General features: G+C 46.9%; 1 protein-coding gene across 2 annotated transcripts in view; it reads right to left on the minus strand.

The window, feature by feature from the left end:
- The window catches only part of CYTH3 (cytohesin 3), a 29,184-nt gene extending 12,086 nt beyond the window's left edge, over positions 1 to 17,098 (minus strand). For both annotated transcript variants that reach the window (XM_023735350.1, XM_004380821.3), the window contains exons 1-8: positions 16,748 to 17,098; positions 14,907 to 14,971; positions 14,244 to 14,310; positions 9,627 to 9,745; positions 4,409 to 4,489; positions 1,605 to 1,717; positions 1,181 to 1,329; positions 772 to 883 (exon numbers count right to left, since the gene is read on the minus strand). In XM_023735350.1, coding sequence (XP_023591118.1) covers positions 772 to 883; positions 1,181 to 1,329; positions 1,605 to 1,717; positions 4,409 to 4,489; positions 9,627 to 9,745; positions 14,244 to 14,310; positions 14,907 to 14,944 — 679 coding nt within the window. In that variant the 5' untranslated portion in view covers positions 14,945 to 14,971; positions 16,748 to 17,098. The remainder of the gene's footprint in view (positions 1 to 771; positions 884 to 1,180; positions 1,330 to 1,604; positions 1,718 to 4,408; positions 4,490 to 9,626; positions 9,746 to 14,243; positions 14,311 to 14,906; positions 14,972 to 16,747) is intronic.
- Between the last annotated feature and the right edge of the window lie 329 nt (positions 17,099 to 17,427).

The following is a 17,427-nucleotide window of genomic DNA, read 5'->3' on the forward strand; positions in this document are numbered from 1 at the left end:
TGGGCACTGCGTGGTGGGTGTGAGGGAGGAGACCCGTGACGCTGAGGGGTGGCGCTGGTTCCTGGCCGTCCCCAATGCCCTACAGAACTGCAGGGAGTTGAAGCTATCCCCGCACAGCATGCCATGTGCTTCTGAGGCATCACAGCCACCCTGACCCTGCCCTGTCGGTCGCCACACGCTGGAACCCCAAAGCCGAGCCCAGCATGTCGAGGCTACAGGGTCGGATGAATAGCGGCCGTCACCCGAGCTTCGCACAAGCTAGCAAGGTGAGAGGAGACCAGGAGAGAAATGAGCAGCTGAGACAGAGGCAGGAAGCCACTGGGTACGTACCTCCTAACGCAGAACAAGCAGGGACAGCCCGTCACAGAACAGAAAGGTGGGAGCCACAGGCAGAAGGAAAACAACAAGAAGGCACATTTAAACCACGCATCAAAATCACAGCCACGCCAAACCAAGAGAAAGGCACACAGAGGTCTTTGGAGGTAAACGCACTTGCTTCGGGTACAGAAAACTGACTTGGACTTGTATCTAGACAGGAGCTGAGCCGCGTGCTGGGCAGCTTCCGCGCAGCCGGGTGCGCCTGTCTGCCCTGTTCTGGAAGGCCTGCTCAGAGGGGCAGTCACGACTCTGGGGTGTCAGCCACCAGGAGCACTCATGTGCTCGGCTGTGCTCCTGACCCTGCTTTCCGCTTAGGGGCATTGGCTACAAGGTCACTGAGGGCCATGGGCTGGGGGATGACCGCGGGCCACATGGCAAAGTGCCCGCACTCACCCAGCTTCAGGAGCCAGCCTTCCCGGTCGGGGTTGAAGAACGTGTGAGTCAAGTCATTCCCGTCATCCTCTGGGATCTTAAATGGCTCATTCTTAATACTTTCATATAAATTCTGTAAGGAGGGGAAAACAGCAGCAAATCCAGAGTTCACAGGGGAGAAGTCACTTGCCTTCTCTCAGATCAGGAAGAAGGGTGAGGCTCAGCAGGGCCAGAGAAGCGAAGAGACACTAAGAACACGCTTAAAAGAAAGAAGTGGCATTGCCAATTTGCACAGACAGAATCTGATAATCCTGAAAATTGACAACAAGGTCAGGGATAGAGAGGAAGGAGGACGGCTGTCGTAGGTGTCCTGAGTTGGCTCTGAGGTTGCCCGATCCTGTGCTCAGACGCACGTTCCTGCGACACTCACCCTCAGCAGCTCCTCTGGAAGGTCCCCTCCCTCGTTGATGCCGCGGTTCATGGTGATGAACCGCTCTGCCGTGGGCTTGTCCCGCACGTTGTGGTTGTGGAGGCTGGTGTTGAGCATGATGATGGCGAACGACAGCACATAGCAGGTATCTAGAACACATTCGGAGGACGCCCGAGAGGCTGCAAACAGATCTGCACGTGCTCTAGAATTTCTACATCAGGGAGGAGTGCCCAGGAGGACCGACTGAGCGTCCTGGCGGGACAGCTCCACTGGCTACCTGGGCAGGCCTGTGGCAGACAGGGACAAGAGTAGACTGTCCTGGCTCAGGGCCGAGGCAGAATCTTCTTAGCAGCCTACAGCAAACAAACCCCGGGCGAGCCAGGGGCCTTCTGAGAGGGCAGAGGGAGGCTGTGTTAGCACTGACCTGTGGACTGGAAGACCCCGGGATTGCACAGGCAGTAGCGTGAAGCAAAAGCCTCCATCATGCGGTCGATTTTCTGAGCCTCCCCGGGAAGCCGAAAGCTCCACAGAAACTGCCTGCAGAGAAAGAGACCCAACGCCCAACAATGCATCAGGTAATGGCGCATCTCCACGGACCTCGCTCTCTGTGCTGGAGATGGGCCCTGGGCCTGCATGTGCAGTCTGCACCCTCCTCCTTCTCCTCTGCCTGTGGCCTGCTCTGGCAGGGACGCGGAGGAACAGAGTAGGCAAGGAGGGAGACTCAAGATCTTTTTCTTCCATCAGTAACTCAAAACCGACCTTTACCTGGTGGCTACAGCCCTGTCACCTCTGCCTTAAAAATGCACCAAGAATCTCAGCGCCCCTGCCCCTCCACTGCCGCCGTCACCTTCGCCCGCCCACAGGATGGCCAGGGCCTGGCACATCCCCTGCCGCTCCCCGAGTCATTCCTCACGCAGCAGCCCAGTGACCCTGACCGTGTAACCGGGCCACACTCCTCCACCCATGACCCCACCTCGCTTGGGAAATCTAAGTCTGCAGATGGCGTCCGGGCTCCTCTCCCACCTACCCTCGGCCAGTTTCCCTACCCCGCCCTCCCGCCTCTGCCTCAGGGCTCTTCCCCAGGGGTCTGGCCCAGGTGAGCTGACAGCTGCGTCCTCACACCTTTGGGTTCCTTTCTACCCAGTGGGCACCATCTCACAGAGTCTTCGCCAGCCACCCCTACCCCGCTCACTCCTGAGCCCTCCTCTGCTTTGTCACCATGGCACCCTAGGATCTCCTTACTGTCACCTGCCCCACTGGCCCCACCCTGCAAGGCCTCTGTCCAGCATGCCCCATGGTGCTCCGCGCATGGCCGACGTTCCAGTGGCTTTAGCAGAGGGGCAGGGCTGAGGTTAGATGAAAGGCTTGGTGACAATGGACTGTCTGCAGTTTGAAAGCCTCCATCCACAGCCATCAGGTGAGAGGGGAACGCTGCCCTGCCTGGTCCCCTCCACTCCCTCTGGGTGCTCCCCTTCTCTGCATGCCCCTGATGAGGGGGGCTGCCCTGTGCCTTGCTCTGCTTCTTCTCACCCAACTCTCTCTCTGGGGACTGTGGCCACACTCAGGCCACCTCTCAGCTAGCACTCGCCTCCTCGGCCCTGGCCGCTCCGAGTCGTCAGACTAAAACCCAAGCTCCTGAGTGTGAGAGGAGCCCTCCCACCCAGCTGTGTCTTTACCACCCGCTCGCACCTCTGTGGTCCGGCACCGGCCAGGCCTCGAGTCCGCTGTGCTGCTCCCCTGCCTGCCTGGCCCAGCCGACCTGGATTCTCCCTGCCGGCCTCAGCGTCCCCACAGCCGGTGCTACCATCTGAGCAGACCCCACACCCGCTCCCAGGCCCACTCTCCTCCTGGCCTCCTTCTCTGCACGCCTCGAGCCAGTACGGCTGCCAGCACAAGGGCAGGTGTGCACTGTCAGTGTGGGTGAGGGTGAGCCGCATCCACACTGCCTCCACCGTCTGGGCGGGGCCGTGACTTCTGGGGGTCGCCTAGGGCGCCCTGCCAGGTGGGCCTCAAGGACAGGCACGTGGCAGGAGGGACAACAGAGGAGCTGCGGACACATACAGAGCCCAGACCTCCCCCCTCCAGGCCTGCTGCAGGGCCATGCCGGCCCCCAACACTTGCAGCATCTAGTTAAGACTCTCCTACAGCTCTGGTCCGGAGACTATCAACAACCGTGCCATGGACACACCTCCCAGACTAGCCCCCTAGGTCTGCCCCTTTCTCAAAAGTTTTCAAAAATTGAACCTAAAAACACCTATGGCTGCAGGAATCGTGTCTGTTGCTAACTGCTGGCACACGGTCCAGCCCCAGGCTAAGCAGCACATGGGCACGCATGCCAACAACCCAGTCTGCTGCTGAAGTGAGGCTGCGAGGAAGAGACTGACACTGCAGCAAGCAGCACGCGTAGGGGGAGGTCTAGACCATGAGATGGACAAAACGTGTGGACTCTGCTCATTCGGGCACAGCCTGCCCATGAGCTCATGGCAGAGCAGCTCACGGGCAGCTCTCAGGGTGAACGCGGGGCCAAGGGGCCCCTGCCCAATGACTTCCACCAGACCAAGGGCCATCATGTCTGGGTCCAGACATGCAGGAAGGAAGCAAAGGAAGGAAAGAGGAAAATGTACCAGAAGAGCAACCAGAGTGTGCATCCAGAAGGGCCAGCTCCCTGCCCTTGTGGCCAGGCTGCACCACGGACGGCTGTGTGGGGACCGGACCCATGAGAGGGTATGGGAGCCAATCCTCCAGATCCACCCTGGCGTGATGTGTGGGGACACCTGGCTCTCCTCTGCTGGTGGGAAGTCTATATCTGGGGCTGAGCAGACACCTCCCTGGCACACTCAGTCGCATCCATACCGATGGCATTTGAAGCCACATCTGGCGGGAAGTGGGCCCGCGCCTGTCTGAGCTCCGACTACAGAGCAATCAGCAGACGTGGGAAGAGAGCACGTGACACAACTGTCAAGCACCACTAAAAACAAAGCACAGCAAAGAAGCTATGACCAGGATGTGGCGCCAGCCGTCACCATCCATCCGTAAGTGAGCGAGAGTCTTGACGTCCCTCGGGGCTGCTGAACGCGCCTGCAGCGTTTTCATAAGGAAAACCAGTGTTTGCAGAGACACACGGAACCTTCTGAGTTACCAGGAGTGAAGGCGCAACCACTACTGTCCACACACCCATTCTCTCACCTCCCCACCTTTCTTGTACCCAATACGCAATTAAAGACTTACCTTAAGGCTTGTACGAGGTTGAGATCAGCAAACTCATGGAGTTCAACAAAAGCCTGAAGAACTTTAATATTAAATTCATCCCTAGGAAAGGAAGGAAATAAGTTTTAAGCCCAAGGCATATTATTTCAATCGTTTTAAAGGAAAGGCATTTCCTAAAGCAGGTTTTTGTGGTTTTGAATTTAGTATGACTAAAAGTTTTTTTTCACGGTAAATTTGCTTTTAGGCAAGAAGATATTAACAGTTTACTTCGGAATTGCTAAGATTCAAAGCAATAGGACCATCATAAACCCCCAAATAATATAAGCCCAGCCAATGTTCTAAGCGCTTCCCAGGTGCTAAGTTCTAAGGCACTGTTCTGGTGCTCAGCACTGGACCATTTCTCTCTTCACCTTCAAGACAATCCTATGAAGTAGGTGCTCTTCTTATTCCCATTTCACGGGGATTTTGGAACTCAGGAAGCTACCATAACACACCCAAGGTCAGAAACCATAAAGCAGATACTGAGCTCAGAAAGGAGAGTCTGGGGAAGAGGTAATATCTTACATTAGCATTTAAAAGGTGTAAATGGATTTATTTTTATTTAAAAATAAAAGGTGTAAAATTTTACACAAACAAAATTGTAAAGATGAAACAAAAAGTAGAACCGAGCAACCGAAACAATGTGGCTTCGTTGGAATTTTAACTCAAAGCTGCTCCCAGGATCCCTGGTCAGAGAGGCTCACAAAGGGAACCTCAAGTCAGCTGGCATTCTGATGGGGACCGCACTGAATCTGTAGATCAACCTGGGGAGTATCGCCATGTTAGCAACATTAAGTCTTCTGATCCATGAACATGGGATGTCTTTCCATTTATTTAGGTCTTCTATCATTTCTTTCAACAGTGTTTTGTAGTTTTCAGTGTACAAGTCTTACACTTCTTTATGTTAAATATATTCCCAAGTATTTTATTCTTTTTGATGCTATTGTAAATGGAAGTGTTTTCTTAATTTCCTTTTCAGTTTTCTCACTGCTAGTTATGGAAATACAACTTTTCTTCCCCCTGTTAAACAGTGTTTAATATGCATAGAGGTATTTACACATTTCACCAACTGCCTAGCTAATGCATGCCAGAATGGGAAAACACTTTTGTCCCTGCTAGGATTTTTTTTTTCCTGTACAAAAACTTATACATACATAGTTATGTGACCCTAACTGTTCTCCCCATACTATGACAGCACACTCCTCCTTTCCACCCCGGATTCCCCATGTCCATTCAACCAGCTCCTAACCCTCTCTGCCTTCCCATCTCACCTCCGGACAGAAGCTGCCTGTTTAGTCTCTTGTATCTACTTGAGCTAAGAGGCACACTCCTCAAGAGTATCACTTTATGTCCCACAGTCCAGTCCAATCCCTGTCTGAAGAGTTGGCCTCGAAAATTGTTTTAGTTCTGGGCTGATAGAGAATCCAGGGACCATGCTTTCTGAGGTACCTCCAGTCTTAGTCAGACCATTAAGTCTGGTCTTCTTACTAGAATTTGAGTTCTGCACTCCACCCTTCTCCTGCTCCATCTAGGACTCTCTGTTGTGATCCCTGTCAGGGCGGTTGGAAATACAACTTTTTAAAAAAAATAATACTTTACTGTGTTTTCAGTGAAAGTTTACACAGCAAATTAGGTACCCATTTAACAATTTTTACATAATTTGTTCAGTGACACTGGTTACCTTTTACACGGTGTGTCAACTTTCTCATGATTTCCATTCCGTTTGTTCTATTTCTAGTAATCTAGTTTCCCTGCCCCCTTGCCTTCTTGTCTTTGCTTTACAGTAAGTGTTGACCGTTTGGTCTCATATAGGTGATTTCTTAAAAGAGTACAGTACTCATAGGTGATAGTTTATGAGTTAATCTGTCACTTAGCTAAAAGGTTATCTCATGGAATAGTTTTTTTTGTTATCATTGTATATTTTAGCATTATAGCAGTCACATACACAAATAACAATGAATTTTGCATATTTATTTCACATATACAATTGTTGTTGTTGTTAGGTGTCATTGAGTCGATTTCGACTCACAGCGATCCTATGTGACAGAGTAGAACTGTCCCATAGGGTTTCCTTGGCTGGAATCTTTATGGAAGCAGATTGCCAGGTCTTTCTCCCAGGGAGCTGCTGGGTGAGTTTGAATCACCAACCTTTCGGTTAGCAACCAAGTGCTTAACCAATGCACCCCCAACTTACTACTCCTGGTAATTTTTGACAGATTCCTTTTAATTTTCCAGTGATAAACTGGTTAAATCTACAAAAAGTAAAATTTTTATTCCTTCATTTCCTTTTTTATAATTATTTTATTGGTTTCTTGAATAGTAAACCAAGAAACCAGTTGCCATTGAGTCAATTACAACTCACAGCAACTCCATGTGTTACAGAACAGAATGTGTGATGGTTAAGATTGCGTGTCAGCTTGGCTCGGCCATGATTCGCAGTGTTTATATGTGATCACTCCCATGATTAAGTATGCTGTGAGTAGTCAATCAGATGAAAGGGAGTTTCCTTGAGGGTGTGGCCTGCATCTGAATACAAGCAGATGTTCTGGCTTTTTGCTCACTCTGGATCCTGCGGCTGCCTCCTGTTGTCTCACCTCTGGTTCTTAGGGCTTGAGCTGTCAGCTTATGTGCCGAACTTGGAATTCGTCGATCTTCACAGTCTGTGAGCAGAGCCCTGCTCTCTGACCTGCCGACCTTGGGCTCGCCAGCTTCTGTGGCTGCATGAATTGGGAGAGGCCTCTACCTTGATCCACAGACTTAGGACGGTCTAGCCTCTACAATCACATAAGCTGTTTCCTTGATATAAATCTTCCTCTATATATATTTATATGCTTTACTGGTTTTGCTTCTCTAGAGAACCCAGCCTAAGACAGAATGGCTTCACAGAGTTTTCAAGGCTGTGACCTTTCAGAAGCACATCACCAGGCCTGTCTTCTAAGGCGCCTCTGGGTGGGTTCAAACAGCCAACCTTTTGGCTAGTAGTCGAGCACTTAACCATCTGCACCACCCAAGGACTCTTCTTTGAATAGTAACTGGGACTTTTTTTCTCTAATAATTAAGCATTTTTTCCATTTCTACAAATCTTTTTATTAATTTTATTGTACTTTAGATGAAGGTTTATAGAACAAATAGTTTCTCATTGAACAGTTAGCACACATACCATTTTATGACACTGGTTAACAACCCCACAGGTCAACACTTTACCTTCTCGACCTTGGGTACCCTATTACCAGCCTTCCTGTCCCCTCCTGCCCTCTAGTCCTTGTCCCTGGACTGTTGTGCCCCACTGGTCTAATTTTGTTTTATAGGCCTGTCTAATCTTTGACTAAAGAGTGAACCTCCAGAGTGACTTCATTACTGAGCTAAAAGGGTGTCTGGGGGCCATACTCTCAGGATTTCTCCAGTCTCTGTCAGGCCAGTAAGTCTGGTCTTTTTTTGTGAGCTAGAATTTTGTTCTACATTTTTCTCCAGCTCTGTCTGGGACCCTCTGTTGTGATCCCTGTCAGAGCAGTCAGTGGTGGTAGCCAGGCACCATCTAGTTGTACTGGACTGAGTCTTGTGGGGACCATGGTAGTTGTGGTCCATTAGTCCTCTGGACTAATCTTTCTGTTGTATCGTTTTCTTCATTCTCCCTCACTCCCAAAGGGGTGAGACCAGTGGAGTATCTTAGATGCCACTCACAGGCTTTTAAGACCCTAGACACCACTCACCAAGGTAGAACGTAGAACATTTTCTTTATAAACTATGTTATGCCAATTGAGCTTGATGCTCCCCAATCATGGAATAGTTTTGGTTCAAGGTTTAAAGAGTATTTCAGGGCAACAGACTTGGGGAGTCCTCCAGTCTCAACTGGTCCAGTAAATCTGGACTTTTTAAGAATTGGAGTTCTGTTCCACATTTTGCTCCCATTCTATCAGGGTGCATCTATCATACAACTGAGTTTTATATATTGATCTTGTATCCTGCAACCTTACTGAACTCGTTTATTAGCTCTAATAGCTTTTAGTGGATTATTCAGTATTTTCTATATACAAGATCATGCCATTTGCAAATAGAGATAGTTTTACTTCTTCCTTTCCAATCTGAATGCCTTTAATTTCATCTTCTTGCCTAATTACCCTGGCCAGAACTTCCAGTACCATGTTGAAAAGAAGTGGTGAGAGCAGACATCCTTGTTTTGTTCCTGATCTTGGGGGAAACATCCAGTCTTTCACCACTAAGTGTGATGTTAGCTGTGGTTGTTTGTAGATACCCTTTATCAGTTGAATAAAGTCCCTTCTACTCGCAGTTCGAGTGTTTTTACCATGAAGGGGTGTTGAATTTTGTCAAATGCTTTTTCTGCATCTGAGATAATCACGTACTTTTTGTCCTTTACTCTATCAGTAGGGTACATTACATTAATTGATTTTTGGATCTTGAACCACCCTTGCATTCCCACTTGGTCATAGTGTATAATCCTTTTTATACAATACTGGATTTGACTTGTTAGTATTTTGTTGAGGATTTCTGCATCTGTATTGATAAAAGACATTGTCTGTAGTTTTCTTGTGATGTCTGTGTGTGGTTTTGGTATCGGGTAACACCGGCCTCACAGAATGAGTTGGGAAGTATTCCACTTTTCACTTCTGATCATGTATTTTTAGTAAAAAGCTAGAAACAGAAACCATCCTCAGTGAGCAACTGCTGGACTCTGGTTTAAAGACACTTGCTCTTGGCGCTTAATGCCTGCCTTCCCCTCTGCAAAGCAGAGTAAATGGACTTGTCAATGGTGAGGGCTAACCCGCTGATTTCCATTTAAAAAATTAATAATAACTTTTCACCTTTATTCATACCCCAGCTAACAGGAGAAAGAAAACCACTAAGAAATCTAGTGTATTTCCAGGCAAAACACCAGAAGGTTAAGTTGCTTTCCGAGATACGGAAAAAGACGCAGTGGCGTTTTCAGTTCTGCCAGAGGCCTTCAGTAGAAGATTCCAAAGACCACAGGGCCCACTTAGAACACTCTAACACCTCTCTCCTCACAAGGGCATGGAAAAGGACATGATTACACTGAGGTCACTCAGTATTGAAGAGCAACAGGTACATCCCCTCTATCCCATGGCAAAGAGACTATGAAAGACCCAAAAGTGGTGGGTGAGCCCAGGTCAGGCTGCAGGATGAGGTGGGCCTAGGGAGGACTGCTCATTCTCCTTCAACCTACCTTTCACCCAGGTAGTCCCCAATGACGGTCTTATTTAGGCCTTCTCCTTTATAAAGGAACTGGGCTACGTCTTCTGGGGAACTTTGCAGCAGGTCGTTTTCTATTAGAAACTGAATTCCCTGAAGAAGAGCATAAGAAAGGAAGCACCGGTTAGGAGAGTCACACAAAGTCATTTTCCAAATACACAAATACATTTAGTGTAATGATCTTACTGGTTTGGATACAGCAAAATAACACCACAGAGTCCCATACAACAGCACAGTCTAGTTTTCAAAACACCACATGATGTTCTACCCATCAAAGGAAAGCATATTCATTCCTCCTGGCAATTTAATAGGTTAAAAGACAAATAAATGAGCTACTGAACAAACCACTGTCAGTGGTTATTAGAGATTATAAAGGTGAAAGTACAAATACCACATATTCCAAGCTTAAGAAAAGGATTCATTTTGTATTGAGAGAAACAAATTGTACCTCGCCGGCACTGCTGGAGGCTGACCAACACTCACTCCCAACTCCCTTGTCCCTTGCAATCCTTCCTGAATAATCACTTTCCTGGCCTCCCTTGTAGGTAGAAATGACCTTGTGTCACAGATCTGGACAGACAGACATAAAGCAAGCTGTAGGGCACACCTGGGAAGGGTGATTTCTTAATCAAAGGGGACTCTGGCAGCTGGCACTGCTCCCTGTTTCTCCATCCTGCCTTGAACACAGGTGTGATGGCTGGAGCCATGACGGCCATCTTACAAGGATAGGAAGGCTAAGATGAGCCCAGAGACCGTGGTCCTGTCACTTGGGAGTCACTCAACAACACTGGTAGCCACCTACCACTCAACCAGTTGTGAGAGAAAATAACCCTCCATTTGTTTAAACGATCTGTAGCTGGACTTTCTGTTACCTGTGGCTGAACACGTTAACTAATACACTGGACCACTGAGCTTAGGTCAGTCAAAATCCATGCTCACTTTAAGAAACTAAAGAGCACAGCTGGAAACCTCTGAATGAAAGGTATCAAAGGGCTGCCACTGACCCCAGTCAGTAGTGCTCTGTCTCATGATAAGTCCTGGGGACATAGAATACTACACACATTTACTTCTCACAGAGCTCTGAGCTGGCTTCAAATACATGTTGGCAAGGCTAGTAAGGGAACAGAAAATTTTTTTATTTTCACTATTTTTTTTTACATTTATTTTGTTGTTGTTGAGAATATACACAGCAAAACATCCACCAATTCAACCATTTCTATATGTACAATTCAGTGACAGTGATTACATTCTTCAAGTTGTACAACCATTCTCACCGTCCTTTTCTGAGTTGTTTGTTCCCCATTAACATAATCTCACTGTTCTGTAAGATTCCTATCTAATCTTTTGAACTGCTGTTGTCACTTTGATCCCATGTAGATAGTTCTTAAAAGCACTTAATGGTCAAGGCAGACATCTTTTACTAGTTAAGCTAAACTACTGTTTGGTTTCAAGAAGACTTCAGGGGATATTTTTGGTTTAAGGTTTAGAGATTATCTCAGGGCAATAGTTTCAGGGGCTCATCTACTCTCCATGACTCCAGAAAGTTTGGAGTCCATGAGAATGTGAAATTATGTTCTGCATTTTCCCCCTTTTGATCAGGATTCTTCTATAGAATCTTTGATTAAAATGTTCAATAATGGTAGCCAGCACCATCTAGTTCTTCTGGTCTCATGGCCAAGGAGGCAGTTGTTCATGAAGGCAATTAGCCACACATTCCATCTCCTCCTCCTATTCCTGACTCTCCTTCCTCTGTTGCTCCAGGTGAATAGAGGGGAATATAAATGTTGTTACCTGTTTGCCAGAAGGATGCTTCTACAAACACAGAGATGTTCCTCTAGCTAAAACTCTCAGGGCCCAAGACCAGAGCTCCCTCACACTCATCTGAAGAGTCTTTTTTTTTTTTTTTAAAGTGGCCTTATTTAGAATTTCCAAAAACTGAAAACAACCCAACTGTCGATAAACACAGTCTGGTACTTTTATACGATGGAAAATTATACAGCAATGAAATGGAATAAACAGCCATACTCGGTAACATGGGTGAATCTCATGATACTGAATAAAAAAAAGACATACATGAGAATATTTTAATTCCATTTATATGGAGTGTTTTTTTTTTTTTAAAAAAAAGACTAATTACGGTGCTAGAATAGTAGTTACCTTGAGGAAGGGATATTCCCTAGGAAAAGACCCCAGAGAAGTGCCCTGAAGTCTTCTATAGCTGTATCTTGTTCTGGGTTGTGGTTTTGAGTATATTAATTTGTAAATGTTCTTCAAGCTGTACATTTAACATTTGTGTACCATACTGTACATTTAACATTTGTGCACCATACTGTAGGAGCCCTGGTGGCACAGCAGTTAAGCACATCTATGGTACTCTTCAGAAAAAAAAGCTTACCAAAAATATTAGTAAGTTTGACAATCCTAAATTAACTTATACATTTTTGGTGGAAGCTTAAACAGGTACACCCACCTCGGTATCACTTCAAAGCATGACGTATCCACCTGTCCTAGCCCCAGTTCCCTAGAAAACATGGCTGGGATGCAGACAATGGTGTTAAGGCTTTGCTTATCCGTGTTATTTGCAGAGTGTACCCAGGCATCAAGGGTGAGGAGAATGGATGTCAGTTTAGTGAAGAAGCAACATGAAGCAGTCATGTTCTTATTCATCAAGACAAGTGAGCAGCGTCTTGTCCATCAGCTACAGCACCAGGGACAGGGAGTGGATAGGCAGGGCGATGGATTCCTTTGGGGTCTGTGACTGAGGGGAGCTCTCTGGAGGTGGGCAGAAGTTAAGCCTGCTCTAAAATCTCTGGCAAACAGGTCAGAGGCCAAGGCTGCACCTGTGATGTCAGAGCCCTTGCTGGAGCTCTTGGTGCAGGACTCACAAGACTGGCTGTGGTTGGAGACGATGCATTTTGCTGCTCTGAAAATTGCAAGAAGCTGGGGAGAGGGGGTGGGAAGGAACCCAAGATCCTGGGACAAAAGGGCCAGCACAAGTAGGGGCTTTGGGGGTAAGTGTGGCTCACATCTTGGGTGATATCTGGCCTGGTGATCCCTTTTGCTGCCCCAGCAGTTTTGGAACCACCCCTACGGGCTAACTTTTACAGCCACTTCCTCCCTCTTGCTGAAGACTGAGAAGCTGATCTTCTCCAAGAGCACAGCTTCCTTTCTGCGGGCATGACTTTCCCAGGTGCCTGTGCAGAGACCCTTTCAGAGGTTCTTGCATCTTCCAATCCTGCTCTCCTTTCTCCCTCTCCTGGTGATCCGGGGTGTCTTTAACCCAGCACTCTCAGCCATCACAAGCAGAACGCTGGATCCTGCAGAACCAAGGCCCATCACCCTGCCAGCTCGCGGTCTGGCATGCCTAAGCCTCAGAGAACTAGGGGGGCTGGAGGAGCCCTTTATGAGGCTTCCGTGAGTTCTTCTGGATGCTCATGACCTGCCCTAAAAGTCAACTCTTTCCTCCAAAACTAGACAGCTTCTTGGAGAGTGCTGTGAAACAAGCTACAAGGATTTGAGGAAAGCAGCTGGAATCAGAATAATGTAATCTCTTTTGTGCTTAAAGGTCACAGACCAAAGACAAAGGAAGGCACTGAGTGAAGCTCCAGCTCCCCTTTGCAACAGAACCATGGAAAACATGGAGCCACTGGGGTGAATTCAGGCCAGAGGCCTTAAGAGAAAACAGAGGCAAAAGCCAGGGGCCAAATAACAGTTTGGCCTATAAAATAAACAATACCACTCGCTGAGTACTATACTCCTTTAAATAATCAACTATATGAGACCAAACAGTCAACGTTTACCCTAAAGCAAAGATGAGGAGGTAAGGAGGGGCAGGGAAGCTAGATTAATGGAAACAGGACAGAATGAACAATGACAATGCTGGCACATTGTGAAAAATGTAACCAATGTCACAGAACAATTTGCATAAAAATTGTTAAATGGGAACCAAATTTGCTGTGTAAACTTTTACCTAAAACACAATATAATTTTAAAAAAATAATTAAAAAAAGACAGTGTTCAGGGGGAAATGAATGTTAAGAACCCTCTTTAAAAAAAGAAAGAAAAATCCAGGGGCAAAGAGAGCAGTCAGGACTGAGAAAAGGACCGCATCCAGGAGGTGAGACCGAGACGTACCACCAGAGGAGGCAGCCAGACCACTGAGACCACTGCGCCTCCAAGGCCTGGCCAGTTCCTTCATGTGAGGGCCACAGTGCGCAGAAGGTGAGTTACTAGATTCCAGCTGGTGTCGAGTCAATTCCGACTCATGGTGACCCCCTGTGACAGAGTAGAACTGCACTATCGGGTTTTCCAGGCTATAATCTTCATGGGAGCAGATTGCCAGGTCTTTCTCCTGCAGAGCCACTGGGTGGGTTTGAACCGCCAACCTTTCAGTGAGCAGCTGAGCTCTTAACCGTTGCACCACCAGGGCTCCTCCCCACTCATAAGCAGCCCCTTATTTTGATAAAATCTTACAACATTGACTCTCAGTCTTTTTAGAAGGTAATATGATCACTTTTGTGTAAAAGGGAGATAGTTATTAAAATCAATCCATCAATCATTCAGTGCCAGAGGACTCAGAATGTGTTCTTACCTTTTTGGGATCCATGTTGAATTTCTTTCTCCCCATGGCTATTTGCTTGTTCCTCTGCGTAGTTTTGCTATTCATTTGAAATAAATATGAAGTCACTCTTAGATGTTTCCATGAAGCCCAGTGATGGCATGGCCTCGCGCAGTGCGGTTGGGTCTCACCCCTCAGTGGGTTTTCCCCTCACCACAGCCCAGAGGAAGAGCCAAGTCCTCCCAGAGAAGCGCCCCCCCACACCCCCCGGGGTGGAAGCAGACATTGTCTGGCTGCTATGGCTCTTTCTACATTTGATAACTTGAAATCACTTCTCCAGAAAAAGCTAATGATGAAAAACAGCCCAGTTCCTTATTATACAGAACTGCATCGGACCCACAGTGAACGCTGAAGTGCTTGTGCTTATTCCTGACCCTACAAAGGTAGACAGTGAAGAAGAACAGGTAGGGGATGAGAAGTAACATCCAGAGAAGTATCCCCTGACTCATACACAAAGAGCAGGAAAGAGTGAGGGTGGAGAGGAGAGGAATGGACAGCTCCAGAAGGCTCCCCTCCCACTTCCCAATGCCACCCCTTCTAAACCCCTGGCTGCAGTCCCCAGTCTTATAAGCTCCACTGAGGGTGGCGTGGGGAGAAAAGATGAAATAACTTGAAGATGTGGTCATAAATGCATACCTCTCCTCTACAGAAGTTAGATTGTCAATCTCCGTCATCACTTCCGCAATTTCATATTTCAGCCTCTGTCAACAGACAAGACATAAGGGTGGGGAGGAGTGTGGTCTTAGCCTTCCTCCTCCTAGACTTGGGGGAATCTTAGTCTTCCAGGCACAAGCCTCTCTGAGGTCTCAGCTGGCGACACAGGTTTGGAAAAACAATGCTATCATCAAGACAGCTGGAGTTTCACTATCAGAGCCACGACAGCTCAGGAGAAACCAAAAGAATTACCTGCCCCCTCACTGACCCAGCTCAGAGGGCAGGGTGTGCACTGGGCAGATTCTAGAGTATTTGTGTGTAAAATCAAGAAGGGCCACTGGGGAGAATATCACAGGTATAAAAAGAAAACCAGCCGAAGGGAAGCAATGAGCCCTTCGTCCCCTTCCTGCAGCTGTTCAGCATCACCCCACATGGTCCCAGCTTTCTCCTGCACTGCTACCAAAGGACCTGGGAAGACAGGGAGATGCTGCAGTTTAAACATATTTAAATCGATATCAAGTTACCTAATCACCAGTCTCATGATGATTTTGATCACTGTATTTGAGATAAAGTACATGGACAGAGCCCAGGGGGGTAGGGTGACAACTGATCTATGGCACAGGGATGGGCCAGAAATTCCAGAAGGGAGAGATTCCCCTTTCCCTTGATGTGGCTCCACCACTCTCTGGCTGAGGGACCTCTGGCAAGTCGCCTGACCTCTCTGGGCCTCAGTATTCTCAGTTACAAAATGAAGTAGTCAGAGCTAGATTAAGATCCCAATTAATTAAGAGTCAACAGGCCCCATTATTACTGATCTTCAAATAGAACTACTAATCTTAAAACATATTCATATGCTTGAGCCAAAGCAGCCATTCTGGGTTATCTGATTTTTCCAAGAATTAAGGGTAACCCTAGAAGAAAAAGTTCCACGAATTACCTTTCGACCACAAAGAAATTTTTATTCAGAACCTTATTATTTTGTGAGCCAAGAAACTTCAGCCTTAAAGTAGGAGCTCCTAGAAAGGAGTTTTTGTCTGGGACAGGCTGGGCTTACAGCGAGCGGCCTATGAGGCATGTTTATCTTGGCGTGACAATGACTGGAAGCTTCTCAAGAAGAGCCCATGACTGACTGACTTTGCTCTTTCTACTAGTTGGTGTGAAACCATGGCCCAGGGAAGCCCCAGATGGAAGCAGCCCAGGCAGTGCTGGCTTTCTGAATAATTTCTGCAACCCCCACTGACACGCCGACCCCGAGGCTGTGGCTTTCTTCCTTGGCTTCCCTTGTGGGCCTCCTCCGCCCTGCCCTCTGCAGTGGAGAGCGCCAACGTGGAAAGTACAATGTTTGTGTTTCAGGCATCTTTGTTTTATCTGTCCTTGTACTCCTACCATCTAGGAGGCACTTAGTACATTGTTGGAGCTCAATACATGTTTAATATTCATTCAAAAAATATCTGAGTGCCAAAAATGTCATAGGCAATGGTCTAGGTGCTAGGAACACTGGTAAACAAAGTAGGGCCTTAAGATCCAGGTTCGGAGGGCAATATGTTTGTAGGTTGCTGCTGTTGTTAAAAAATGCTGTCCTGTGACTCTGGAGTCCCAAGTCAATTACCAATGTCTCCAGCACCCTGATGTCTTGATTTCTGTCCCTGAGTCTGCCCCACCAAGGATGGACGATCTGTGCTTTACCAACATGGATAAATCTTTCATTTTCTCTCTCCAGGTTGCTAGTGTGTACACAGTCTGGCACTCTTTTTTATATTTTCATGAAGCTACTCAGTTTACTAAATTACCCAAAAGAAAAAGCTAAAAAGAGACGTTTTTACCTCAATGTCATCAATAAGTTCCTTTTTTCTTCGACGAATGTCTAAAAGTTCTTCTCTCTCTTCTAATGAAAGGTCTTCAGGCACTGAAAGGAAAATAAAATCAAATTAAACACCTAAATAGCAACTACTTTACAAAACAATTTGGGAATATCCAGTACAGTTGAATATGGGCATACACGACAACCCGGCAATTCTTTACCTGAAAGACTCTCCAGCACATAGACCATGGGTAAGATACTCATAGTAGCATTGTTTATAATAGAAAAATAACCTAAATGTCCACCAAAAAGAAAATGAACAAACTGTGGTATATTCATAAGACACAATACCACACAACAAGGTTCACCCTTCAGCCAAAGATTAGACAGGCCTATAAAACAAACAATAAAAACACACGTGGTTCAAACACATATGTGAGACCAAATGGGCATGCCAGCCCAGGGGCAAGGACGAGAAGGCAGGAGGGGACAGGAAAGCTGTAAGAATGGAAATGGGAAACCCAAGGTCGAGAAGGGGAGAGTGTTGACACGTTGCAGGTTGGCAATCAATGTTACAAAACAATGTGTGTATTAATTGTTTAATGAGAGACTAATTTGCTCTGTAAACTTTCACCTAACGTACAAGAAAAAAAAAATCCACAAAACAGTAAAAAAAATGACTGAACTAGGTTTATCAACCTA

The sequence above is a fragment of the Trichechus manatus genome, unplaced genomic scaffold (assembly GCF_000243295.1).
Source record: "Trichechus manatus latirostris isolate Lorelei unplaced genomic scaffold, TriManLat1.0 scaffold00077, whole genome shotgun sequence".
NCBI classification, from domain to species: Eukaryota; Metazoa; Chordata; class Mammalia; order Sirenia; family Trichechidae; genus Trichechus; species Trichechus manatus.